Raw genomic sequence first — 27,791 nt, forward strand, 5'->3', positions numbered from 1 at the left:
GCAGGAGACCAGGTAATACTTTAACACTTGAATACTAGGAGGGCTAACCATAACTATTTCAGTGTGAAAACAGTTTGAAAACTAAGAAAATCCAAAGTCGAGGCAGGATTCAAATAATTTCTCCAGTAAGGCAACCACAGATATAAAACATCACATAGTTCTACATCACACCTGTAGATTGCTATGGTGAAGAAAAACAGTTCACATCCCTTACCAGCCTGTCTGGGAAACCTTGTAGTCCAAATGGAACTGTCACCCCATCAGCCCTGCTGGAGCAAAATAAATAGCTGGTTACAAACTGCGCAGTGCAGTCCAGCCCTTCTGTGATGGATAAATCAAATAAACCCTCCTCAGACACCGTTCTTGCTCTGCAGGGAGAATCTCCACACCACACATTGTTATCAATTCTACTGGTGCACGAGATGCCAGATTCTGCCTTTGCCATCCACACCACAGAGCGACCCCAGTCCTGGCAGCACAGGGGATGGAGGTGCAAAGAGCTGTGAGACGGGGGCTGCACGGGCAACGCGGCTCCTCCTGCTGAGGGAACCTCGGCTTGTTCTCCAGGTGTGGGAGTAGAGAGGAAATGGGAGTTCAGAGACATAAAACTTTTTACAGTAAGATTAGAAACAAAAAAGGGGGAAAAAAGGAGCTTATTTTCCTGTTTTGAAGAGCTCCTGCTTCATTTATTATGTTTTATAATACCAGAATCTAGCACTAAGCCAGAAAGAATCCTGATCACATTACAGGCTTCATTAGCAAATAATTTGTAATTTGATAGATCACTGTCTAACGTATGACTATACTACAGCATTTTGATCATAGTTTTGCCAAAAATAAGCCATTTGTCCCATATTCATTATTTGTATTACAATGGCACCCAGAGACCCACAAAAGAAAAACTTCGAGGCTGGACGCACTGGAATCATAGACCAGAAAGTGTCCTTACTCCAGAGAGCTTACAATCTAAGAAAGCTTTGTAGATGTTTACATTAACAAGTACTTTAAAAGTTTTTGTGCTTTGCAAGGTTCAGAATTATCACAGCAGATCCAAACCATTCAAAATAAATAAATATTCCAACTTGGTGGCAAATTTGTGTCACTTCACTCATCAAGTTAATCAAATGTTGTCACATCGATTTTAATTTCCTCCGTAGCAGGATAGATAGGAACCAAGTCACTGAACGGCTGGTGAACAGCGCTACAGCCAAGACTCTCAACATGTTCTAGCGAACTCAGGGGCCTTAAATGCTCAACTCACCACCCTTCCCGGGAGGGTGATTTTCAGAAGTTACTAAATCTTCACTTTCAAATCAACTACAGTGTCACAGGATAGGTTTCCAGATCCCGACACACCGCACAAATATAACCACTAAGAGCTGAAAAATTCTAAAAAATTACCTTAAATTCTGAATGTGCTGTATAAGCTATAGCCATGAGTGTTCCCTGTTGTTCTTTTTAAGAAAAAATAGCAGACAGCTGGAGGCAAAAATAATCTCTTAAAACTTCTATTCGCTGACACATATTATCATGCAAGAAGAAAAAAGAATGACGGTAGTAACTAACTGTAGGTGTGTGTGCTGAAGCTATGAACCTATGTGGAATATTTTTGTAGATGTTCCTCATGATCATCATCCCCCTGTTGCTGTTGATAATGCTGGTACGGTTTGGACCCCCGGGCTCCCCCCATCCCTTCTGCTGCTGGAAAGTGTCCATTAGACATATTGAGTATAATGGAGGTCAAGGATTTAATGTAATTTTTGGCCAGTGTGAGAGTCTCTATTTTGGAAAGTTTATTCTCAGCTCTCACATGCGGGATCACCTCCCGCAAAGCCTGGAACGCGTTGTTGAGCTTGTGCATTCTCTGCCTCTCCCGCTCGTTGCTTTCCAGCCTCCTCAGACGCCTGTCCTTATTGCTCCAAGGATGCTTGGTCCTGGCTGCAGTGATCTTGCTGCTCTTCTTACTTCCCCCATTCCTCCTTTCTCTGTGTTGCAAACATTTCACCAGTTCTTTTCTCCTCAGTGCTGGCTCCTCAGAAAATGCATCTTTGTCAACAGTACACCTTTGCTTCTTTCCTTTGGTTTTAGTCTTCATGTTTTGGTAGATGTACTGGTATTAAGCACCAACATGCTGTAAAAACATGACAGCAATATCTTTAACCATCGCACAGTTCATTGCTGAACAAATGATCTGATGCAGGTTTGATATTTTTGTTTACTTGTTTACTACCGGAAAACCATAATGGCCTCTCTTAATTTAGTGGTGTTCCTTTTAGAAGTTGTGAATGTTATTAGTGAAGATGATCTGTGCAGACGAACAGAGGAGTACTTTTTTAGAGAACAACAGAACCTCCTTCAGCAGAAGGAAGAAGTTACAGGGGGAGCAGAGGCCAAGTGAATAGAAGCATTGAAACCAAGATACAGTGAATCACCTGCTGGTGTCCTCACCTAGGGCAAGTCAAGTGAAAACCAGACACCTGCTTACTTTCATATCAGTAGGCCTTAAACTGGAGAGACTTATCCTCTCTTACTGCACATAAGAAAATGGTCTTAAAACTGATCCAGTCTTCCTATGGGAAGAGTGAACCACAACTCAAAAAAATATCAGGAGGACAACAGTCATTTAGGTTTGGTAACACATTGCCTCTGGTTTTTTTGATCTCATATGCTTCTGTTTTCTCCCCATTCTAGTTACCACAAGTTAAAACCATACATCTCATTGTACATATGCAGGCTTATGTGCAGGGTATTAGACAGAACCCTCAGGCTCTTACTCAAAAAGTAATTTCTCCTTGAGCTCCTAGTAATTGCTTTTTGCAGGAATAGGTTTCCACTGTATTTATGAGCAGTCCACTAGAGGGAAACATGACACACTAACTCATGCAGGGGCTCAGAAACTCCCAGCCAGCAACACATTTCCACAGCACATCTGCATTTTGGGTTACTTCCCACCACACACCCAAAAAAGCATTTGCCTCTTCCAACAACAATCAAATAATGGTGGGGCTTCACTGCAGCTTCTGCCCTAGCTCAACAGCAGCAGAGCTGTATTTATTCTCCAGGTTATTCAAAGACACCGCCATGTATCTTCCTCACGTGTGAGCAAGGCAGAAGACAGCATTGAATTTTCACCCTTCCCCAGCCCTGATTCTGTGCCAACACAGCATCTGAAGATAGCAGCCTCACAGCAACCCTGCCTCTAACATCAACGATCAATGTACCGAGGCTTTATTTCCAAAGTGCTTCCTTCCACTTTCTTCCAGTCATGTAGTCATAGAAAGATTCAGTCTTAAAAACAATATATATATTTATGCTGATGCAATGATGTGGTTAGAGTTGGTGAGCCAATGGAAAAAAAAAAAAAAAGTAGCCACAGGTGTTGACTGTCCCAGTACGGAACATCAGCCTCAGCTGGAGCAGGTGGTGAGCAGCTCCCAGGTGTGCTGCAGTAAACATCCCTTCCTCTCTCATTTCTTCAGAGATGTCTTCAGCTGCTCAGCATTCAAGTGACTCGGTTCTCTGCCTGTGAGGGCACCTTGGCCATCCCCAGGCTCCTCACTACCAGGGAAGCAACTGTGCCACAAAGGACAGGAATTCACAAAGCAGTTTGGTTAAGGTAGCACCAGGTGGTGAATGCTGAAAGTCAGCACCGAATAGCTTGTGTTGTGAGAGCCTAGAAGAAATGCTGGAGACACGCAGGCATCTTAAACAAGAAAATAGGACTAAAGCCAAGCACTGGGTTTGTTCTGGACTCTTTGAGTTTAACTCACTTAGCAGAAAAGGCACAACTGCAGGACAGAAAAGTAAAGGTGGGCACAAGGGAGACCAGTCAACTTCCCCACTCCAGTGCAAAAAGTGCTGTTGGGGACAGCAGAAAAATGAGCCACTGGTGTTTGAAAGAAAAACGGCCTGCAGGACTCGGTGAAGAGGAGGTTCATGGAGGCAGCCAGCAGAGCAAGCTGGAAGAAACGTCCAAGAGAAAGGAGCTTCAGCCAACTGTGTGAGCAAAGTAGTCTTTAAAACTGCAGGCTGGGGGAAGGCAAGTGGGATGACGTGTGATAAGAGGGTGCTTAGCTGGCAGAGGTTTGCTTTCAGACTGCTGCACACTGCTGTAACCCTGAGAAACTACCTCATGGAGCCACAACCAGGCTGCTGGGACCCCCAGGGAGATGCCCGTGGGTGTGCAAGGAGGAGATGGAGAGGGGATCAGGAGCAACAGACTGGGGCGGTCAAGAGAAACCAAAGCGAGAGAGTAGCCAAACACTAACAAACTTTCCATCCTTTGCACCCACCCATCAGGACTGACATCCCTCCTCTGTGACTTACCGCAGCCACTAGCCGTGGAGAAAGTGCGCAGTGCCCGAGGGGGTGACAGGGCAGAGACCTGCGTGAATCCCGGGGACAGCAGGACGGTTCCTCCGGGCCGGGCCGGGGTCTGTCAGCAGCGGACCCGCCTCAGACTGAGAAGAGCCGCCGGGCCGGGAGGCACTGACAGGAGCCCCGGGCGGGCGCTGCCGCCGTGCCCGCGGCCCGGACGGTGCCCGCGGCCCGGACGGTGCCCGCGGCCCGCGCCGTGCCCGCGGCGGCCGCCGGGCAGGGGCGGCCCCGCGCCCGCAGGTGGCTGCGCTGCCACGACACGTGGCCGTGGCGTTGGGGGCGGGCCCGGCGCGGCGCGGGCGGGGAACCGCGGCTTCCCCGGGCTCCCACCGCCCCCGCCGGGGTCCCGCCGCCCCCGCCGGGGTCCCGCCGCCCCGCGGCCGGGCCCACACGGCCCCATGGGAAGGGCAGCCCGTACCGCGGCAGCAGGGCCAGGCGGGGGGGCACCGCACTCAGCCAGCTCCGCAGCGGCCCGTGCACGGAGGTGCTGTCACCAGAGTGCTGGGCGCTCAGCCGGGCAGAGCAGCAATGTCACCACCGGAGGGTCAGGCCAGCGCTGACCTCAGCGGGTGGGGTGTCCTCCAGTGCAGGAGGAACAAGTCTGTCCCAGCTCTGTCACAGCACCTCTGTGAAAAGCCCCCAAAGCCCTTCCAGCCCTTGCAAGAAGGCTGCTGATGATACACATGGCAAGAGCTCGAATTCTTTGATAACAGGTTCTACATAAGATGACCAGTTTAGTGCCATGGGATCTTTTCCATCTGTTCTCAACAATGACCACCACCTTGGTGAAATTTCAGCCCAGTAGTTATATTTTACCTAATTAAGTCATATTGGTATCAGTTTCGCGTTCCCAGATCTCAACAGCTGCCAGGACTCGAACAGCTGTGATATCACACGGGGGCTTCCACAACAGTCTCCAGACTGCCGACACTGCTGCTCCGTGCCACCACAACCCTGACGGCCGCCAGGTTAAGAGTTAAAAACCAGCAGATTTCTGCATCGCGGGGTGAGGCTGAAACAGCCTCCATCTCACAGGGAAGAAGCCACCACCACACGCATCCAGTGCATGCACTTAGATTTAAAAAACGAAACACCACACAATAAAAATCATCTAGGAAGAAATTCAACGAATACTGAGAAAACATAGAATTAACCTGTTTTCTGAAGGATACTTAGAAACTCTGAAATATTCATTCTTCCTACAGATGCTTAATTCTAAGATTAAAAGAAATATCCAGTTTTTTAGAATTACACTGTTTGTATTACAAGTATTGCTTCTCTACTGACTGCATATACACGTTACCTGAAATTCACACAAAGGTGATATTAGAAGAAATTAAAGGCGACTACACTATTTAGTGTAGACTTCTCTGCTGGACTGTAGCTTTGAGCTTTGGGTACTTTCTCAACCTCTGGACACTAACAAATACATCTTACAGCAGAACTATACTGTGGACCTGATCCATTGCTGGCATCTGTTTGAGAATGAACAAACAGACAAAAAGATTATAAATATATAATTGTATTTTATTTTTAATATTAAATATTTTTAAATTACAAGCAGTTTCTTGAATCACACTATGCATGATAATCAATATACAGTAGAAATTACAATTTAAAAATGTACACAATTTAAAGACATTTTGACCTGAAATTTCATTAACTATGATATATTGCCATAAACCTCATACCTGTATTAAATTACAATAGGAAAACCTCATACCTATGATTTTGTTACATAGTTTCTCATTTACAAATAGAATTAAACATTATATATACACACACATCAGTACCATTTATCATTTAAGTTACACCTACATCTGTGCAAGTTCAAACAATTTCATAAACAAAACTAACTGTAAGTCATATATTCAAGTTTCTGAAAAACAGGCTGCTGGTATTACAAATACTTATTTTCAATAAGTTTATATGATGTTTGACTCCCCTCTAGATTTTTTCCAGTCTTGTACCAAAATCATTAACATACAAGGATATTTCTGTATGACTTAAAGCTGAAGTAATTTTGTATACTCCATTCTTATTTAAGGCTATTTTTTATAAGGCTAATAGACTTAGATTCCACCTTTCACCAACTCCAACTAAAGTAGCCATGTCACTAACACCTGACAATGCTGACATTTTAGCACAGTGCTTAATCAGTAAAGGAAAAAAAAAAAAAAGTCTTTCTACCAAACAACTTCCTCATGAAAAAGATGGAGTACTACATAAAAATCTGCTAAAAATACTGATAAAAAGAATGAGGCTTAAATGGTTTTCATTAGTGCATCAACAAGGATATGAAAAAATGTTTAATCCGCTCGTTTCCATGTGAATGCAGTTTCCATAAATTGAGTTATATAGGTAACATATCTGCAGCTTATTTGGGAGAGTACAGGTGTTTCCATTAAAACTGGACAACTCTTCTTGCTCTGTTGGCTTCTCACTACAGACCCTCATTTTTAAACAAACTTCCTTAGGTGGGAAAAATCACTTTAGTAGCCAAATTGAGACAATGCCTTCATTATTCAAATAATCAAGGTATATTCTACTAGAGAAGGAATTAAAATGTAACCAGTCGTCATAATAAACCATTGAAAATAGATACATGTACTTCTAAAACAGAAATCATGCTTAAGTAGCTAGTGCAAGAAATTACATATAGGTTAATGAATGATTTGTAACAAATCCCCTAATTATAATGTAACATGTTGGAATTACTAATTCATCTTCATTGTGCCACTGACTGCTAGGTAGGTATTTAAATATTGTTAGTAGTTCATCAGATTTTTAACTACAATTTTTTTCCAAAAAGACACGTTGTATTAATGCAATCCAGCCTAGTGGATTACTGAAATTAAAATTCACCGTTTAAGTGAGGTGAGTCAACTTTAAATATTTCTTTCTCTTAATCGTGCAGTTGAAAAGGACATTACCTTGCTTAATATCATAGACATCCCAACTGGTTTTGGAAAAAATGCTCCTTTGGCAATTCACTAGCAGTGAGTCCATTTGGACAAAGGAGTAAACTCTCACTTCCTATGTAAGATTTTCTTTAAACCCCGGTAAAGAATAAAAATCTTAGATTTCCATCAAGAAAAGGAAATTCCTGATGTACAAGATAAACATCTGATTTTACAGATTTATAAGAAACAAAACATATGACCAAATTGTAAAATTCTGCTTTTATTTAACCTTGGATGATATTTTAAAGCAACTGATCCAAAATTAAGGCTGAACTCCAGGCCTGACCCAGAAGATTTTTCACCACACGAGGCAGATAAGCCTACACGTTCCTTGCAGACCATTATGGAGTTTGATTCTTACTATGGTGAGAATTATAGAAGACAGATGAGATCTCTTAATCTAGCTGTATCAAGGAGTTTAATGTTGGAATTACAGAATTTCTGAGCAATAATTTGTGTACAAAGTACTTATATTTTAAAATACTGAGAGTGGCACGCAGCTTCCTTAAACCCTCTACAGTATCTACTGTAAGCCTGTATGAAGAACTACGTGGCTTTGCCTCTTAAATCACATTTTGGGAAAAGTCCGTGAAAACTTCAGTTCCTCACTTCGTAGCAAAACCAGTTCTGACTATGAACCTGAGTGCCTCAGCAACAAAAGTTCTCAACAATGCCTTGGCAACTTTAAATAACATTATAACTAAATCGCTCCCTTTTGATCAGTATATAAACCATTCTGGTTAAGGGCTAAAGAATGATGAGGGAAAAAGCAATTAAAGTATTCCTGCCATTTTAAAACATACTTTAAAAAAATCAAAATGCATTTAGAGGTGCACAAGAATAAACTTTACACATCTGAAAATATCTAGTCCTCCCATACTTCACATGAAAATTCTCTGACTGAATCTGAACACAGAGCGCTTGGACCACCATTATACTGAGGCCGTGCCAAAATAGCCACTAAATTACAAATTATTTCATATTTTAGTACACTAAAATACAAAACACAAAGCCAGGGAAACTGTTCCTGTCAGTGTTTCCTACAGTTCCGCAGCTGCATAAGGCATCCCAGGAGGTCAGGGATTTGTTTCTCAACTGAATTATTTTGGAGAAATAATGAAGATTTCCCCCCTCCTCAAGCAGTTTAAAGGATTAAACTAGCTAAATGCATGGTGGACTATGAAGGTTAAAAACAAGCGCATTGTATTCTCTTCCCTACAGACAGCTTCAGAGCAAACTGTACCATCGCATCTTTGGGTCAGTGTGCATTTCAAGATGTACCATGGAGCCTTGCAGACATCTTAAAATAGGTCTGGCCTTATAAAGGGTGCAAAATTGGGCATTAACCGTTAATCTAATTCTTAATGGTCACAACATCACTGAGAGGTAGATTTACCACAGGCCTCTGAATGGCAGCCCCAGTCTGCAGTCAGCAGAGGAGGGAGCTTCAAAATCCACAGAAGGTACAACGGAAGGGCCAAGGGTGCCCAAATCCAGTCTATTGAAATTAGTCTTTATATAAGATTCATAAATTCCACAGTTTTGTACAGCCAATTTTTCATCTTCTCTCTTCAAGGCAGAAATTGTAATAAAAACTGGAAGGCCCTTAATTATGATATAGTCAGATGCTACTACAGTTTAAGCAGTCAGTAGGATCATATTCAGGAATTAAGAGGAATTATCTCTTTCATCTAAAAATTCCAGAGTATATCATATATTCTTTTCCAGTTTCCTATAAAACATTAACACTAACAATCAATCTATAATCATTATCATATAGAAATGGTACTGAATAGAAGATTTCAGCAAGTCTAATGTAACACTCAGAAGTTATGTACATTTTACAAGTACCGTGCATAGCAAAGGCTACAAAAAGGACAAATTAAACTGGATAACTGGGCCAATTCAACTTGTCTTATTTTCTTTGAAAGATTTAAGATCTTGATTCTGTACATCATCAGGAAATAAAGGAAGAATAATCCATAGTGCAATTGTAATAAGCAAAGTAATATGTAGTGATATCTTTTTGAATAAATATGGCTCACTACTGATCAACTATCATTCATACAGTTTCAGCAACACAGCCACCTGTTGCACAGGACAGTTATACACAATTCTACAACAGGTGGATGTTCAAATAGGTAATGAACTACATGGAAAAATATAAAAAGAATATTATACAATCTCATACACAAACCAGACTGTAGTGTAATCGCTTTACTTGTTTCTTAAGTTATCTGAAAAATACTTCAAGTACTTGAAAACAGCGGCAGAATCATCTTTCAATGAAAAGCAAAATTGCACTGATTTAAAAATACATTACAAAGTTAAATACACATTCAAATTAATGTCCTGATTTAACATTGCTTTCAGTGTTTACTTTCACTTCTTAGAACTTCTCGATTACCTGTGTTACTCCAGGAGGATCCAGAGTTTAGATAAAGAAGTTTCAGACACAACATCTGTGTGGTTTATGTATGCAGTCCGAGGAAGTTTTGATTAATTTAATCTTTTTCTCCATCTTCACTGCTTCCTATTAGTAGAGGAAAGGTCATAAGGTACAGTGAGATCCTTCTGCACGACCCTCACTTCTCTGTAAGACTCTCCCTAGAACTTGGCATTCTGCCGTTTCGTGCTTCCAAGCTCTGGTTAATCTTTCCCGAGACCTTTCAACTACTGTAAACATTTGGTACTTTTATACATAGACACCTGCTTAAATCGCATAGTTCAATGTCACTTCTCGGGGCATCTAAGGCAATGTAGGATCTCCAACATAATCTCTCTTATCTCTAAGTTACTAAGCAGCAAACATTATCTAATCAATAAGCACAACACAACAATGCAATCCTATATATAAACGCTGATTATATTTTTATAGACATTCACCATTAGCAAGGCTCAGTGATCAGTAAAATTTTAAATAATGCAACATTTAATCAAGATTAATAATCTATTGAACTGATTCAAGTTTGCTTATTTTTGCTTCTCTTAACCCTCAAAATGTATCGAAACTTTAAAAAAAGCTTTTGTTACAGACAAGAAAGCTTCTGTTAAAAAGCGATGTTAGTACTGAATATTGCTATGAACTCTCCTAACAGAAACTGTCCACTCACACCTCTAGAAAACATGCTGCAATTCTTAAGAGAATGTCAAGAGACTGCACTTTCTAGAAAGCCATATGAAAAGAAACTGAACTGGAAATAAGCTTAGACAACAGTGGCAGAAACATCATGTTCCTAGTAACCTCACCCTGTGCAACGAAAATAAAATTGCGACTTATGAGAGTGCAATAATGACAATTATTCAACTGCCAGTGTGGCAGCTAAACAGAAGTGCTTAAGGACTGCACAGATCTCATTTAAATAAATGTAGTACTAGGTCTTTTTGAACACAAAAATTGTGAGCTTGTCCTGTAAGTGTTCTGTAGAATATTCAGTTGCAAGTTTGTAGCAATTTGGATGCAAACAATCTCAATCCAAATGGAAAGCTATGTCTTAACTGAAACACAAGACCAGACATAACTTCGATAGCACTGAAAATACATTCCTGAAGTATTTAATATAGAACAATATTTGTCATATCTATTGCTTATATCTCTGCATAAAGTTTTCAATTTGTAGTTTAAAATTATTAGTTCTAAATCACTTACCTCCTTGTTCTATATCTGAATCTGTAAGATGCGTAAGAGAGAAGCTTGCCATGTTTGCAGGAGAGATGGAGAACCTGGAGTACGGGGATGAGTGTGACCAGTTCTGATCAAGAGTCCGGGAAGGTGGAGGTGGAGAGAAGTACTTTGATGACTGAAGAGGTGGTTTAGAACTGATAAGATTATTAGCTGCCTTCGATATAAAGGATGGCTCTGGAGAAGAGAAGTCATCATCCCATTCAAAACCCCCACCTTTGGAAGAGAAAAAAAGAAAAAAAAAGACGACAAATTACAGAAATGTAAAGTCATATAGAGTTTTAAAAGCAAGGCCCTGGAAGACCGAATTAACCCAAAATGAAACTTGTAGCTTTTCTGTTCTAGCCCTGGGGTTCACAAAGATTTGTCACTTATAGTTTGGTTGCCCCTCAAGATACTCTTGACACATCAATATATAAACAACCAGTGTGATACCACAAGCTGTGACACTCGGTACCAGCGGGATCTGAGCCCAGCTGAACGGTGTGCTTAGGAGGCAAAATTGAAGCCAGTACGGTGCAGTGAATTTACAAATCCTGTATAATTTAAGTGGCAATTAAGAACTATGCAGAAAACAGTCTCAGCCCCTGCTGTGTATAAATATATTCAAGTACCTTCTTCATCTGTTGAGCTTTCTGAATTTGTGAATCTGTTTAAGTAACTAAAACTCGAAGTGGGGACAGGAGTGCTGTGAGAGCCTTCGCCGTTCAAGTCCGCTGCACGGTTTCCCAGCTCCTTAGTTGGCATTTCCTAAGGCAAACAAAGTAACTTAGTTAACTCTCTTGTACACACACCATACCCGTGCCTATAGATGCAATCACGGGGTGCACTCTCCCACCATCAGATCGACTGTGGAATTAAATGGTCTGTAAACTCTTAAGTTATTACCACACAACAAAACTTTGAGTTCTAGATGAACCATATGCACTAACTTCTATTTCTAAAGAAAGCGGTATCAAATCAATGCTAAAATCCATGCAGGAAATGACTATTTAAACATTATTTACAATAGAAAAAGTTTCATATTTCTAGGAACAAAGCTAAAACATCTTCCAATTGAAAATAGTTTCCTTATCAGTCTGACACAGGTATGTTTTTTTTCCTATTTAATAAAGCCTTATCCCATCTCCCAACGGTTTTTTAAATTTTTTTTTACTCCTTAATCATGCTTCAGGATAAAGAGACAGACTTTGTATGACCGGTATTATTTGAAGCAGCCAACATTTTATCAGTTGCTATAATAATAAGAGTTCTAAAACTAAGAGCAGTTTAAACACAGCTAACTCTTTTCCTTCCCCTCTGACAAAAGGATCACTATTCTATAGACTGCCTAAACACAAATATAGCACCTGTTTTCTATTCCAAACCACAATTATCTCCAATATTTGTGTGCGTCATCATAAGCAACATTTCCAAAGCTTGACAATGTGACCGTTCTTTCAAACTCACTATACTAGTTTAGTTGCCATAATGTTAAAATAGAAATCCCCTCTGTATCAAGTTACAGAAGTTAAAAATTGATAAAGCAGATAGGGAAACAAAGGTAACCTTGAATTCATAAGTAGACCGGTGTTCCATTGAACTTGAATCACACTGCATTAATAAAAAGTAGCATTACCAACTAAATACTGTTGTCTTCATTGATAAAGGTTTAAGGTAAATTTACCTTAATGCCAACTAACACAAGGTTCAGAGCTAGGCTGGGGTTTGGGTTTTTTTTTGCATGTTGGGTTTTCTGCCCCCTCCCTCTTCTTTTGTAAAGGCATTTGAAATTAAACCCAAAGTCCTCTAACTCATTAAACAGATAAACTGCTTCAGTAAAGTTATATCAACATTCTGGTAAAATAAATTAATCAAATCTGGTCCATAATGACGCTGTCTCACACACTGAAATTACACACAGCTTATAAACATCACGTTGCATTCAGCGCATGCCGTCTAGGGTCCAAAAGCATTTGGCAACCAACCCTGCCCAAAGCAAAACCCTCCTTCACTTCAAATGAGTGCCGCTACACACAACTGCGCCTAGCCAAGAAAAAAAGCTTATTTTTTCTTTGTAAGGAAAAAATAACTCACATCACAAACAAGATCTAACCCTGCCAAGATAAATCTTGTAACAATGTGTCCACAAATATTAAGGTATTCTACCACATCTTGTTTAAGAAGTCCAAACCAGCATAAGCTTTACTTTGTAATTAAAAAAAAAAAAAAAGATACCTGATCAAACAAATAGACCGTCACATCATCAAAGAACGTCACAGCCTTTTTCTCATTTTTCCAATGCTCGTGTTGCCTTTCATTAAGAGATTTTGGAAGTTTCAACAAGCTTCTCAGATGTTTTCCATCATCCTTGTCGGTAAGTATCTCGGGTACTTGATGAATAGTCTCATCTTCACTGTCAGAACTCAGACTATGCATATGAAAAGTCCTCATGTCATCCTCAGAGTCGCTGTTTTCATCTTCCTCATCCGCATCATCACCATCTTCTAAATCAAGCATTCCAGAAACATTGAGTTTGCCGAGGTATTTTCCTTCAATATCTGGCTCTTTCAGTTTCTGTCCTTCAATGTGGTAGAAGGACTTCTCACTGTTACTCAGTTCCAAAGGACTCTGTAAGTTATGCACAGACTTTAAGTCTGTGTGTGAAAGAAGTTCTGAAGTGTTAGTGCCAACACAAGAGACGGTTTTATGGGAAGTCTCAGATACTTCTATTTCATCCCTTAGGTTATTTTCCATCGATGCTTCCAGGGAATTCAGAGTCGCCTCAGCCCACTCATCAGGACACCCCTGCATCCCTACATCTCTCTCTTGCATCTCCAAGTTGTGATTTAGTTCTAGTTTTACATTTTGGTTATTGATATCCTGGTAGTTCCTTACATCACACTTTTGCTGTCTTTCTTCAAAACTGTAATCCTCTTCAGGATTATTCTCTCCTCCATTTGAAGGAACACCCCCCGCAGCCTCTCTTGAAAGATTTACAGTCTCTTCCGTTTTTTTATCTGGCTCAGAATCATTATCAGAGAAATAGGCAGAGTCTCTATACGAGTTTTGATTTCCACCTAGAAAAACCTTTGGGGTTATTTCAAAATTGCTGTTCACAGCATCTAAACAAGCTGCTGCTTCTGAAACAACGATGACTGGATTGGAAGGTAAAGCACTGATGTTGCTCTCGCTGACAACACAGAGAGCAGTTTCGACACTAGAGGCATCCTCAACAGCGAGATGGGACGTCCACTCTGGAGATTCCAGGTTCTCAGTTTCATAGCCACTGTCAGCAGGTTTATCAGGTGGCAAAAGCTTCTGAGGACTTTGAGCCTGTAAAGACTCTAAAACCTCATTTACATCTAAAGAATCCAAAGAATCTGGTGTCTCTAGGGCTTGTTCTACAGTTTGGACAGGAGGTGTGCTGTCTTCCAGAAGACTATCCTGACTTGTACAGTCTGAAGTAGTAACAGAAATTAAGGTCACCTCTTCTGGGACATCCTTACAGTTCTCAAAATTATCTGATATTTCTTGTTTTTCCTCCAATAAACATTCATCATTTTTTAACACAGGAGACTTATCTTGCAAGTTTCTTTTTGTATCTTCTTGCTCACTACATCTTTCTCTACTAAAAGCTTTTTCATCAGACCTGAAAAGCATTCCCTGCTTTCTTTGTGCATCACACTGATCTGTTTCAACAGCAACACTGTAATATGGATTGTTTCCAACATTATTGGTTTGGGCATTATTGGATAGCTCTTCTTGACAGAGAATACCAGTATTACAGGACATGACTTTGTTGACTTCTACAAGTTTTCCTTCATCCTTCAAATAAGGAAGATTTGCATGTTTTTCATATGACTCATGTGCTGCAGATGGACTAGAGAATGCCTGCATCTCTACAGTAGCCTGAGAATTCAGATCTTTATTCATTGTCACTGGGTTAAAATTTTCATCTTTCATTCTTCCAAGACTTTCATGGATCAAAGAAAAGACCTGTGCATTTTCAGCAAACACAGGCTCAGGCTCTACAGAGTTTCTATTTGAGGTTTCTAATATACTTTTTAGAACATCATCTGTTTTCTTCCCAAAATCACCACTGGTTTTGTTAGACAATAACCCTGTTAATAAGTTTTTCTCTTGAAGAAAAAAGAAGTTATCAGAAAGTTCTTCTAAGGTTACCAAGTCAGACTGGTTAGAGATATTTTCACATACGGAAACTCTTTCGTTTTCAGAAGTATGACTAGAATGCTCCTTCTCAGAAAGGTCTGCTGCCTTTCTGGCATCTGTGTTTGAGTTTAAAACAACTGATTTAAAGTCTTTAGGAATATCACTTGCTTCAGCAAAACCAAGTATTTTTCTGTTTGTCAATTCTTCTGATCTGTCAATGTCATTAAAGATATTCTGGAAAGGACTTTCTGGACTACTAGTAGCAGGCAGAAAATCCTCTTTAGGATCTGTATTGTAGTGGAAGAAGTCCCCGTCAGTGCTAGATTCTTCAACATCAAGATCCCTGAGAACGGCAAAATGAGAACTTTTTTCTTGTACAGCTTCTTGATAATCAACTTCTGTAGTTAGTAGAACTGATTGGTTATCAAAATTCATGCTGCAGCCACTTCCTTTTTCCTCTAATTGGATATAGTAGTCGTTTCCAACAGAAAGCTTGTGCGCATCAAACACAGGTAACACCCCAGGGACAGCAAGGGATGCTTCTTGACCACTTCCATCCTGTGCTCCTGACCCTTGCTCTGAAAGGGACCTCTCAAAAACCTCCACTGGGAAGAAAATACTTGTGTATGTCATTGCTTCATCAGGATTCACATGACCACATTCATCAAAATGATCATGTTTAGCTGCCTCCCAGATATACTCAAAGCTGAGACCCTGGCTTGTTTCTGTTACAGTAAGAACTTCCTCCATCTCATGGCCAAGTCTGTCTCCTGTGAAGTGATCCAAGATTGGAAATGCAGAATTATTTGTTTCTCTGTTTGAGGTGTTTGGTTTAAGAGCATTCCACTGCTGTTCAAAATCAACCTCTGAGTCCCTTTGGCTTTGCATGCGAAGGTAAGTTAAAAGTCTATGCACTTCTTCTGCTGTTGGTCTCTTTTCTGGAGGCAGCCAACAGAACTGCAGAACTTCATACCTATAGAAATAAGAAACACCTTTCAATAGGTTTCACACTGAAAAGGAATTTCTAAAATTCAGATATCTAACAAGCTAAGGAGTAACAATATCACTGGCAAGAATTACTATCTGTAGCAACTCCTTTTATTTTTATCTAGGGTTTCTTTGCCAGGAATAAGATTCCATATAGCAATTTCAATATGTTTCAAAAAACTGAGTAATTCGAGAAACTTATTCAGCAGCTTTAAGAATAAATGAAAACATTTCAAGTTTACCATCTATCAGAGTATGGCTGCTCCAGATGCGGCTTGAAGAGTTTAACCTGCTTCTCCTTTATGACATGGGTCAGGACTTCCCTGTCAGAGAAGTCGGAGTAAGGCTGCGCAGCGTTCTCAAACAGCTCCCACAGCGTCACACCCAGGGACCTGAAAAAGAGCAGCAAATGACTATGCGTTCTAACAACTATTTTAAAGCTGATTTTCTAAGAAAGTAAGGATTATGCAAAGCATAATTTGCAAGAAGAAACAAATACCACTCTCCTACTGGCTCTATAACTTCAGAACCTTTTAACTCATTTTATTTTATAGAATACTAGAAGCCTCAAGAATAAAGTTGCTTGAAGGCAATGAAGAGGAAGGCAACACCAACGAAGGCAACAAAATACAAGAGGCCTCAAACGATTCAACTATGGAAGAACCCGCCACATATTAAAAAAGTAGAAAACGCCTATTTAGAGAAGCAAGATGAATAAACCTTGTGGTTAGTCCAATAGTAGGATCTACTGCACATCCGCTGAAATAAAAAAGCAGCGCATCAGGCCAATATTCAATTTAAGTGTAAATATTTTTTACTCCATTGTGTAAGATTTGAAAATATGTTCACAAATCTCTCATTGAAGTTATTTTAAAGGTTACTACATACCATATGTTACTGTATTTATTTTGCTCTGCTGATAATAGTCTGTCTTGAAAACTTGTTATTAACTCAGGTGCAGTCCATCGGAGAGGAACAAGTTTCTTCTCATCTGTCTCAATATAATCTTCCTAAATTATTAAACAAACAAACAAAAAACAACTGAAAAAGACTGATCAAACATCGGACCGACTTCCAGAAGCTGACGGTCCTTTCCTTAACGTGGTTTTATGTGATCCTTATGCAAAAAATTAGAATTAAAATGAATCCCATTTTCTCCAAGTAACACAGAATACTACTACAGTGGAAAGGCATTCACTGTTCATTGCACAGCAGAAAAACTAAATGCCAACCTTATTATTTAAGGTTTCATCCTCAGAAAACATTTTTAATTACTTGAATTTTTCACTGTCTTGATATATTTAATACTTTGAACAATTTTCATTAAGAAATTTGATTGAATTTTTTATTTCTTAAAACATATACAACAAATTTGTGCATGTTTTAGGACTACTGTAAATAGGACCTAAAAAAATGTAGATTTAACCAGAAGCTTCCTTCTACAAGCATAAACTCCACTCATCTCTAGAAAGCTCATCTATTCTGTTACATGAGCTTGCTACAGTTATTTGCCAGTTATATTTTGAAAGTCCATTATTCGGATAGAGGACAATCTACTATCAGTTTATAACTCTAGGGTATGCTTGTTATAACTTTTAGGCCCCAAATCTTTTAAGAAAAGTGGCATATGACTAGATTAGCTCACCTGATATCTACTGAATCCTATACCATAATCTCCTACTTTGACATTTAAATCAGATGTAAGAAAGCAATTCCGTAAGGCCAAGTCACTGAAAAAGCAAACAAATAAGTAATGAGAACAAACCAAGAAATCTTTGATGCAAATTAAGACAAGAGGGGTAACAGAAGTGACAGTTCTTAGAACACTCAGACCACAGCTTAAAGTATCAATCAAAAAGCCAACAGAATTCTAAAAAAAAAAAAAAAAAAAACAACCCACGTTTTCAAAAGAGAATCAATTTAGAGTCACACAATCAAGCAGAATCTGTGTTCTGCAATCCAAATAAAACTAAACATAATGACAAGGCATCACACTTAAAGATTTTATACAAAAACCCCTAGACTATAATGCTGCCCTTCAAAAAAACTTTCAAAATGTGTTCACTTCTCTAGAGTAGTAAAGTATACTCATAAGTATCTCAATTACAACCAGAATTTGTATGCAATTATTTTGTTCTACTAATAACACCATGACATAGGTTATTTAGGCTGTGCACATTCAAGAGTGATGTAGGTCCCTCTTTACCCAACACTTGTCACTGCACGTCTTGCATTTTAATTGTCACAAGCAAAGTTTAAATACTTAACAATTACAATATGATACTTAAACACTTAACAATTTACAATATGATACTAAGCAACTAGTAATATTTTACACCTATAGATAAGTTCCTGTAAATAACACAACCATATATTACTTATGAACTAGAACTACAGAAAGACTTTGAAAAAGACCGTCAGGAAAAATAATGCATTTCAGGAAGAGTAATGCATTTCACAAAAGTCCTCTAATAAACAAATCAAAAAGCTCTTGAATACACACAGAAGTTGTTCCCAGTTTCCAACCATAAACCAGACCACAAGAATTTATAGCCCCAGTGCTGCTGCAATAATACCAAGAAGCTGTTTTAGAAAACTCACTGTGCAAACTCCAATTTATGCACATTTATTGAAGCTGCGCGCTCACTGTGGAACAGTAGCTGTGACAGCAAAGAGCTCCGCACACTAATTGCTCAAATATTTTGCTTCTCAGTTTCACAGAAGGTCCAGGCAATGAAGTGCACTGGAAGAATTCTATCATTGCTTCTGTGCGGCTTTAAAAAGAGTCTCTGAACTACAAATGATCTGAAAGCCACACAGTTTCCCTACTTCAAAGAGGGAAGAAAATGTTTTCCTTTCCAGAATCATTGAACTATACAGGTCAGAAACACATATGTAACCCTCAAAAGCTTTCCAGCTTCTTTTATACTTTTAAAATAAATATCCTGGAAGAAAAAAATACATTTCTGGCTGCTTGAATTTACCACTAACAACAAAATCACTGATGCTGGAGCTTTACCACTTACTCTGACAGCATCAGGATAGTGTCGCTAGAAGTAAACATTTACAAAGAGAATCTTGCAGATGTGCAGAATAGTTATTTATCCAGTTTAAGTGTATTTCACTGAAACTTACTGTTAAATTTAATATCTATAAAGCTCTGCTGCTGCAATACAGGAAACAGTGATCGCTCAGTTTGAGAGGTTCAACTGGTACCACCCCTCAAGTCATGTGAAATTGTTAAACATGTTACAAAATCAGCTCTGCCCACCAGCCGCCTCCAGGCTTCGGGCCTTTCTCAGGGTTTTGCTCTTGCTTTACACTGGCACCTTTTAAGACTTAGTTTAATAGTTCAGCTTCTCCCTGAACGGAAGGTCTCTGCTTTCTCTAAGTAGCAAGATGTGCACTGATAAGCTCTAGCACAAGTTCCTAACTTGCTGAAAGGGATGATGCAAGTTTAGTTTCTATAGCAAAAGACAGACCCAACATAAAACCAAAATAAATTAAGCTATCTTGTGATACCCAAGGTTTTATCAGGTACTCTTTAGTACTTCAGTCATTCCAAGTCTAAGGTTGATATCTTCCAGATCCTTAATACCTTTTCATATAAAGCAAAAAAAAAAAATCTTGGCATATTTCTCAGCAATTAGTTTCATTAATACATTTTTCCCCTGCCTTTTACTACTACTACTGCCATTCTTTCACTACTGACTGCATTAACTTTAATTAAAAATAAATAAATCCAACATTTTTTCCCTCTGATTAAAACAGATTTTTTCTCCCACTATAATTTCCTCTAAATCTGTGTGCCTCCATTACTGAGAACTACAAGATTACAAGAACAATAATTCAGTGACAGAACACCTGCTTCAGTCAGATTTCTCATCTAAAGTCAGCTTCTCCCTTACTGCATCAGAAAGGCAGTATTTCCAGGGTTTTTTTTTCCATTTTTAATAACTAAGGTAACATTACCAAACCAAGTTCTGAATGGCTATGATCTTTCAAAACTACACAGCAGGCAAGATTCATTCTAACATCCCTCCCACCCCAATAAACAAAACAAATTTAACTTGACCAAGAATTAATCAAACTACATCTTGTGGATTGGCTTGGTAGGTTGTGTTCTAAGGGCTGCAAACCTAAAAGGCAGGTGATGGGCTTTGAGCCAGGCGGGAGCTGTATCACCACAGCACCACCGTTAAATCAGCATCTTCACAAGCATCACACCTTCATGACTTAGCATATGCACATTAGATGGAAGCTTGTTAAAACACAATCTTCAATACACAAGGATTTTAATGAATATCTATGTGAATTTTACAGTGCATCATAACTAAAAACAATTTATCTGGAAATCATACCTATGCACGAAATTATGTTTATGCATTACAGCAAGTCCAGCAGCAATCTCGCACGCCATTCTCTGGAGCAGCATTATTTGTGAATCTCCTTTCATGTGCTCCTGCTCATTGCAGATATAAGTTTTTAGGTCACCCTGTAAAACAAGTTGAAAATACTTATCAGCCTTGTATATTGGTTGTATCTGAAAAATATTTACTGAAGAACCAACTAAACATATTTGTGCTTCATAAAAAAATTATTCGCAGGTTTCCAGTCCCCATAAGGATTCTTATATAAGTCATCTAAGGCAGATGGTATTGTCCTTTTAAGGGTTTTAGGTCAAATCATTTAGTAATTAACACTGAGATCAGACAGCCACATAAAACAAAACTCCCAGACAATAATACTTTCCATTAAAAAACAGAGTTTCACGAGCTTCTGTTTTTAAATGAAATGAGTTCAAGTTCTCCAAATCATCACAGCTGACTGTCTGGAATTTGCAAGAGGATGGAAGAGACCGGAGAAAAGGGTTTCAGACACTGCCAGCTCACCAGAGCTTTAGCTATAAAAAGTAGAGTAGTATACTCCACTCTGGTCAAAGAATTCAGAGGATGGCAGCAGTTTTACTGAACCCAGGCAATGCCGAGCAACAGCCACATAATCAGGGAGGCCAGAGAAGCACTCCGTAAATCACCAAAAAAAAGAATTGCTTTGAAATAGAGAGAAAATAACTGAAAGTTGTCAAGCGTTCAGGAAAAGCAAGACTGTAGTCAGTGAATCCAAGCAAATGAAAAGAACAAGTTTCTCATGCCATTACCATCCCTACTTTCACAATTGAACTTTTAACCTAGAACTCCTATATTTTTTTATTTAAAATACAGACTTCCTGTAAGATTAGCAAGTTATTTCAGAGTGTATTTTTGTATTGAGACCGCACAACATATTATGTCGCAACTTGCTTCACCAGCACTGACATTCTGGGCTGTAACTCCACGTCCCCTGGGGCCAGGCAGGCGCCCGCAAGCCGCTCTGGAGGTGGAGCGTGCAGACCACCATCCGGCACCGGATGGAAAGCGCTCTGACAGCCACAAAAACTGAAGATCACTGAACATCCTGTTTGCCTGGTGCTCACGTACATTATGGAGTTATAACTGAAGCATCTAGTTTCTCCTTAATGTGGTTAATTGATGACGACAATTTACAATTCTATTAGTTCAAGCAGTAGATGTCTGTGTGGTGCATTAAAATCTACTGGTGCAGTGACAGCTGAGGTGACTGGCTGGACCAACCTGGGTTATATTTGATAAAATAAAAAGCAATGGGACAGTCTACTTGAAAGCAGATATTACTCTTACGTAAAACTTCATTTTAATTTTTTAAAACACAAATAGATTCTACAGAACACATTCTATTTTCATCTGCTTTATATGTCCTGCTTATGCTGCAAGTAGCTATACAACCTCAGGAGAAAGCATACAGAACTTCTAACCCTGTTTAATGTTGTAGAAGCTTTCATTACATTCTCTTTATCCTGTTTTTAGCTACTAATTAGGTAACATTTACACATTCGCATTCTACAGAATTACATTTTTAAAAATGTTTCCCGGAAGATATTTTTGACTTACAATTACAGCTTTAATATCACACTGGCTCACGTATATATGTATAAACATTATATCCAAACACACACCCCGCTTTCTACCTTGCCAGAGCAGATTTACTAGAGTGGAGTTCCAAAGAACCACAAAATGAACAGTGAACACACGCAGATTCCCAGTCGTGCAGCCTGACCAAGTACAAAATACCGAGCTTAACTGGCTCTAGGTGGCAGCAAACACCTGAAGAAAGTCACACTCTACAAAATTGTTGTCATTCATTACAACAGCAACTGGTTACTTACGGTTTGTCCTAGGTGGATTAAGTTCCTAGGACGTCTGAAATGCACCAAGGAATTACTTTTTAATTTTTTAAATGCATTAGTAACAGCAGTGCTGTGTGGCATGCCTTATTTACTAAATAATTCACGTAGGCACACATTTTTGTAGGAAATACAACTTGTATTAAATCCAGCGCCTGGAAACATACCGTAACATCTCTGTAACAGCCGGAAGCTGGGGGTATATCTACAGACAATACTCTTCAGTAGTTTTCTTGTTTGCACAAATTCCACATTTGGTTCATATGACACCCCGAACAAATAGCAGACGTGACTTTCTGAACCAGTAGGTACTGATGATAGGGTTTTAAAAGTGTGAAGAGGTTACCAAATTATGTCTGCTGAACACTTCCTACCACGTTGGAAACCTACCTGCCAAGTCACACAATATCACATCATTACTCCTCTTGAAGTTCTCAGACAACCCAAAATCCTACCCCCGCCTCCTCAACATTGCTTTGCAGTTTAAGTACTTGCAGTCACTAGCATTAAAATGCCTGAAAGCAATGTACGGTATAGAGCACTTACACCATGAGAAATTTGTTCAGGCATGTGTAAGTTTAAGAAATAATAAACAGTTCTGAAAGCACAAAGTCTTTGAACCCACAGACATGATTTCTGAAGTTGCCATCAATTCGCAACCCCAGCCTTTTTTTAAACCACACACCACTGACATTCCTACTACTTGCCTCATATTGATATTGACTATGACTATTAAATAGATTTGTTGAACCCTTTGATTAAGAATTTTTCATTGCAAAGAGTCTTTTTTGATTTGAAAATAACGTGTTCAAGTGGCAGTAATTAGAAAAAGCCCAAACAAAAGAAAGAACCAAGCCCTGCAAGCACCTTCCACTGACAGCAGCATTGCCAAAGCAAGCCACAGGGCACGCCAGGCGAATGCTGCGTCCTGCCTGTCTCAGCTGCTCAGGGAACTGCAAGACTTGAACCATTTCTTTAAGAATATGATAGGCAAATCAGCCTCACAATATACATGCTACTTCCACATTTGAATAGCTTTCCTTTATTCATAAATTATGTCAATCCATTAGAGGATTTGCTGTGCTGACAAAATGCTGACCACACGTGGCTCAGTAATATATTAAAGTTAATAAGCCAGCTACCACTATTTTTAACCTGGCATCATTCTACAATGTTTAACAGTGAACAGTTAACTATTCATAGAAGACTGCACCAACATACTAAGCAAACTAATACAGGGTGGGGAGTGTGGTGGTTTAAGAACTTATTGAGCATTTCTTTTTATATTTACCATTTTTTAAAGCAATTTTAACACAGGCAAAGGAAAATAAGGATTTAAAAGCCTTAAATCATTTATGTGCAACTGACCTCTCTTGCTCTTTGCCCAGCTCTGCTAAGCAAGGGTCACAGAGCAACTTGGATTACATTACAAAATATGCTAAATGGTAGCAAATACAGTTACTGCGTATACAACCAAACCATCTCAAGTAACAGAAACGTATAAGCCATTTATACAGCCAAGAAAACAAGTTAACCTGTATGACATTCAACGTTGCTACCATGCCAGCCAGCTCTGGTATCTCTGCACTACAGTTTCCAGCACTTCTGACCGAGAGCTTTCAGTGCCAAGGAGCCTGGGCACCAATAACCCAACAGGGCTGCCCGGGCAGCCAAGACAAGGTCAAGTGGCCCCTAAAAGGCTACAAATCCCAGCAAGAAAAGTTGCAAAAGGGGGACATGCTGTGACAGGCTACAAATTCAAAGGAATGTGAAGACGACGACCACTGTACCCTCTAGAGCAGGGGTGTTAAACTCATTTTCACCAGGGGCCACATCGGTCTCTCACTTGCCTTCAAAGGGCCGAACGTAATTTTAGGACTGGATAAATGTAACTACTGCTACATTATCCAGTCCTAAAATTACGTTCGGCCCTTTGAAGGCAACTGTGAGGCTGATGTGGCCCCCGGTGAAAATGAGTTTAACACCCCTGGTCTAGACTGTGTTGGTCAGTAGAATAGCCACATTTTTCATTGCTTAATATGCCAGACTTGCAAAGTGAAATCTACACCACTGAATGAACCTCAAAAGAACTTGTCATCTGAAGATGTTTACACTGTTGACGTATTTGTCACCTTTTTTTCTTAACCATCAAATTCTTAATCACGTAAGTACAAGGGATTAAACCAAGTTTATTCTTTGTTGTATATACATATCCAGCATCAATAACAGCAGGTAAAGAGCTTTAACATAGCATTATACCACTGCTAGTAAAACAGGAACATGTTTCGCATCCTTCCCACGTGAACAATACACAGTCACCTCAGCCACCAGGACCTTCAGTCAACCACTCCAGCTGTCTCTGCCCCTATGGTCTTTCTGTTCAACAATCAGACTCTTGCATGTTTTGGAAGCACATCCACAGCCCCCAGTTTACCCAATCTCAGAAAAAAAGTACAAGAGAAGCTACCAGCTTTCGAGATCACTTATTAAAAGCCTGAAAAATCCAAGTCACTGCCATCCCAGGCACAGTGACAAAAAGCAGCTTCTAGAATATCAGCCTCCTGATGCTCCACTGAAAACCTGTATCCTATAAAAAGCGATCCAGTCGTATCTTCTACTCCAAATGCATCGTCTGGCTTCCGTCACATCGCTCCCTTCTTCACATCTCCTCTCCCCTCGCTCCAACATTGCTCCCTCCCTCACTGGGCCCTGGGACTACAAGAATTAGTGACATGCAGCAACACTGTGCTAACTTAGGGCACTCCTCTCAGTCTCTGCATAAAACTATTCCAGTGAACGCTGTTCTGTCTGCCCAGCCCCTGGGTATTTGTGTGCACAGTGAATAAAATGCCATGGTGTCTAGGAGATACTCAGCTCTACCAAGTAAGAACTCTTCAAATAAGCCAGACTTTCAGTATGGAAGTCATGTTTAACTCACTGTAATATATAATTTCTTAAAATCCAAGTTTTACTTCACTGGGAATAGAAATCAGCACAGACATTTATTTTCCATTTTGAAGAAATTACGTAAATACATTTGAATTTATAAAACTATCATTTTGGCTGTCAAGCTTATTGCCCCCAGTTAAAGTGAAAATCTATTTTATCCCCTTAAGTAAAATCCTTTCCAGATTACTCTCTAGGATCATGACAATTTCTGGCATTAATCATAAGGCATGAAACAAGGATACTTTTTTTTCTGTATACTTAAAGTAGGGCAATTTCTAAAAGTTACTCTGTCTTCAAATTCAAAGTTGGATTAAATAGCACAAGTATTTAACAACATGACAGCAATTAAATCTGATTAAACATTTGGATGTATATCTGTTAGACTCTATAAAATGCAATTCTCTTTCAAGGGTCCTTTTAAAGAACTTCCAATTCGAGTAGCAGGTTTAAAATCAGTAAGAAGTATTCAATTTCCATATAATGAAAAGCTATAAAAGCCATTATCTGGATAACCTTAGGCACCTACTTTTTAATTCTTACCAAAAACGGAACATTTCACTTTGATCAGTCACTCAAAGTTCAGGCGTTTCTTCCACTTATAAGCACTCTTGCCTCATTAATTTACCATAGCTAATAAATTTGAGCAAAAGAGCAGTAATGAAAAATATCGTTATTTAAGGTCACAGATTAACTAATGTTTCTCAAGAAAACTCAAAAGTTCATGTTAACTCTTATTTAAATTGCTTGAGGGAACTGATGCAACTAGAACTGTATTCGTGCACCCAAGTTTAAAGGAAAATTCTATAGTAGTGAAGCTGACAAAAAAGGATCTTGCTGAATTTTATAAATGCAAACTATCTTACTTCTGAAAAAACTTATTTCTTAATAACATATATATGCACTTCTGAGTCCATTTCCGTCTTGACATTTTTCAAGAAGCTCTGCTTTAAATGATATCTAGACCACAAAATTTCAAAGCAGACAATGTTTAGATAGCCACCCGGAGTTCTGGCTTGGTTTGGTTTTTAATAATGTGTTATGCTACGGTAAAGCAATTCGAGTCTTTCCAGACCATGGATCCATCGCCACATCCAAATTTTACTCTCTGAAGACTCCGTGTACACTGGGCCTGGTTCAAAGTCTCTAGACATGCACACCAACCCGTTCTCCCAACATTCATGCAAATTCCAAGACATGCCCAGGAACACGGGGGCTGAGGAAGGTTTTTGTGCAACTGTCCTTCCCATCTTGAGCAGCCTGTGTGGCACTAAGAGCCACAGAGAGCAGCAAGAACACCCTTCACTCTGCTCTTAGCACTGCTTTTTGTATTCAGGAAGCGTAATATGGCAGTTGCCTGGGGATGGTGTGGACGGAAGGAAAAGGATAAGAGCAGGGAAAAGAAGAATATAGTAACAGAAAGGATCAGGAAGAGAATACAATGATACTGAAAATCCTATCTATTAGAATACGCTCATTACTGATTCTGGAAGCGAGTCCACCATTGCATTTTAGCCCAAAGCTGTACAGCATCGGTAAAATTCAGGCACTCTGGAAGGGGTGGAGGCAGAAGGAAGGAAATTCCTTCTGTTTCCTCAATTAACATTTTCATAGAAATAGTAATAAAAGTACATTAAGGCTGCACAGACAGCAAACAGAATTTAGGATGTGATTGTGAGCATGTGCATGTGATACTTGGACTGCAATAGTACGTTTCCTTCTCTGACCTCCTTTCCCCTCCAAGCTCCATGTTACATGATGTAGGCAGGCCAGAAGAGACTAATAATTCCATTATCAAAGACGTAACAGCTATTTTCCTCTTCAGAACATTCCACTATCACCTAGAACTTACACAGTGAATCGAAAAGAGTTATAAACAAAAAATTACACTTATTGTCTGTCCTAAACCAAAAAGAGTCTCTCTTCCGAAATTCCAGTTATTCAAAAAGTTTCCCAGAAAGAAAACAAATCACTTAATGAGTGAAGGGCAGTAAATACACTACATACAATTTACACCAATGGAAAAACAACTGCAGCCTTTTGTATAAGTGCACTTACCAAGTCACAGAACTCAAAAACTAGGAGATAAGGAATGGCTTCCACACATTGCCCAATACACTGGAGAACATTCGGATGCTGAAGAATGCTGGAGGAAAAAAATACAGTTAAATCCAGAAAGATCACAGCATACATGATTTGCAGTGTAACAACACAGCAAAATCCCTACCAGAAGTTTCAACACATAGCACTGGCAGGGGGTGGCATGAACAGAAGGTGCAAGTATCCAAAAGCCACAGATTCCATTTGCGCCTTTATATCTCCTTTGTATCGCTGCAGCTTATCATTGAGAGCAGCTGAAACTCAGAGGATCTCAAAACCACAAAATCCAGCACTGCCACAAAAAAGTCACACTCATCCTCCCACC

At 39.5% G+C, this 27,791-nt stretch overlaps 2 protein-coding genes across 3 annotated transcripts in view; both read right to left on the minus strand.

The window, feature by feature from the left end:
* Positions 1-1,594: 1,594 nt before the first annotated feature.
* BHLHA15 (basic helix-loop-helix family member a15) lies at positions 1,595-2,095 on the minus strand. The gene has a single exon (XM_065645124.1). It carries the CDS (start codon positions 2,093-2,095, stop codon positions 1,595-1,597), a length of 501 nt encoding a protein of 166 aa, XP_065501196.1.
* A 3,912-nt stretch (positions 2,096-6,007) lies between these two features.
* The window catches only part of LMTK2 (lemur tyrosine kinase 2), a 41,259-nt gene continuing 19,475 nt past the window's right edge, over positions 6,008-27,791 (minus strand). For both annotated transcript variants that reach the window (XM_065644829.1, XM_065644827.1), the window contains exons 6-14: positions 27,425-27,512; positions 20,523-20,656; positions 17,807-17,891; positions 17,050-17,171; positions 16,404-16,553; positions 13,240-16,147; positions 11,637-11,772; positions 10,990-11,238; positions 6,008-9,873 (exon numbers count right to left, since the gene is read on the minus strand). In XM_065644829.1, the coding sequence (XP_065500901.1) occupies positions 9,845-9,873; positions 10,990-11,238; positions 11,637-11,772; positions 13,240-16,147; positions 16,404-16,553; positions 17,050-17,171; positions 17,807-17,891; positions 20,523-20,656; positions 27,425-27,512 (3,901 nt within the window). In that variant the 3' untranslated portion in view covers positions 6,008-9,844. The remainder of the gene's footprint in view (positions 9,874-10,989; positions 11,239-11,636; positions 11,773-13,239; positions 16,148-16,403; positions 16,554-17,049; positions 17,172-17,806; positions 17,892-20,522; positions 20,657-27,424; positions 27,513-27,791) is intronic.

The sequence above is a fragment of the Caloenas nicobarica genome, chromosome 14 (assembly GCF_036013445.1).
Source record: "Caloenas nicobarica isolate bCalNic1 chromosome 14, bCalNic1.hap1, whole genome shotgun sequence".
Taxonomy (NCBI): domain Eukaryota; kingdom Metazoa; phylum Chordata; class Aves; order Columbiformes; family Columbidae; genus Caloenas; species Caloenas nicobarica.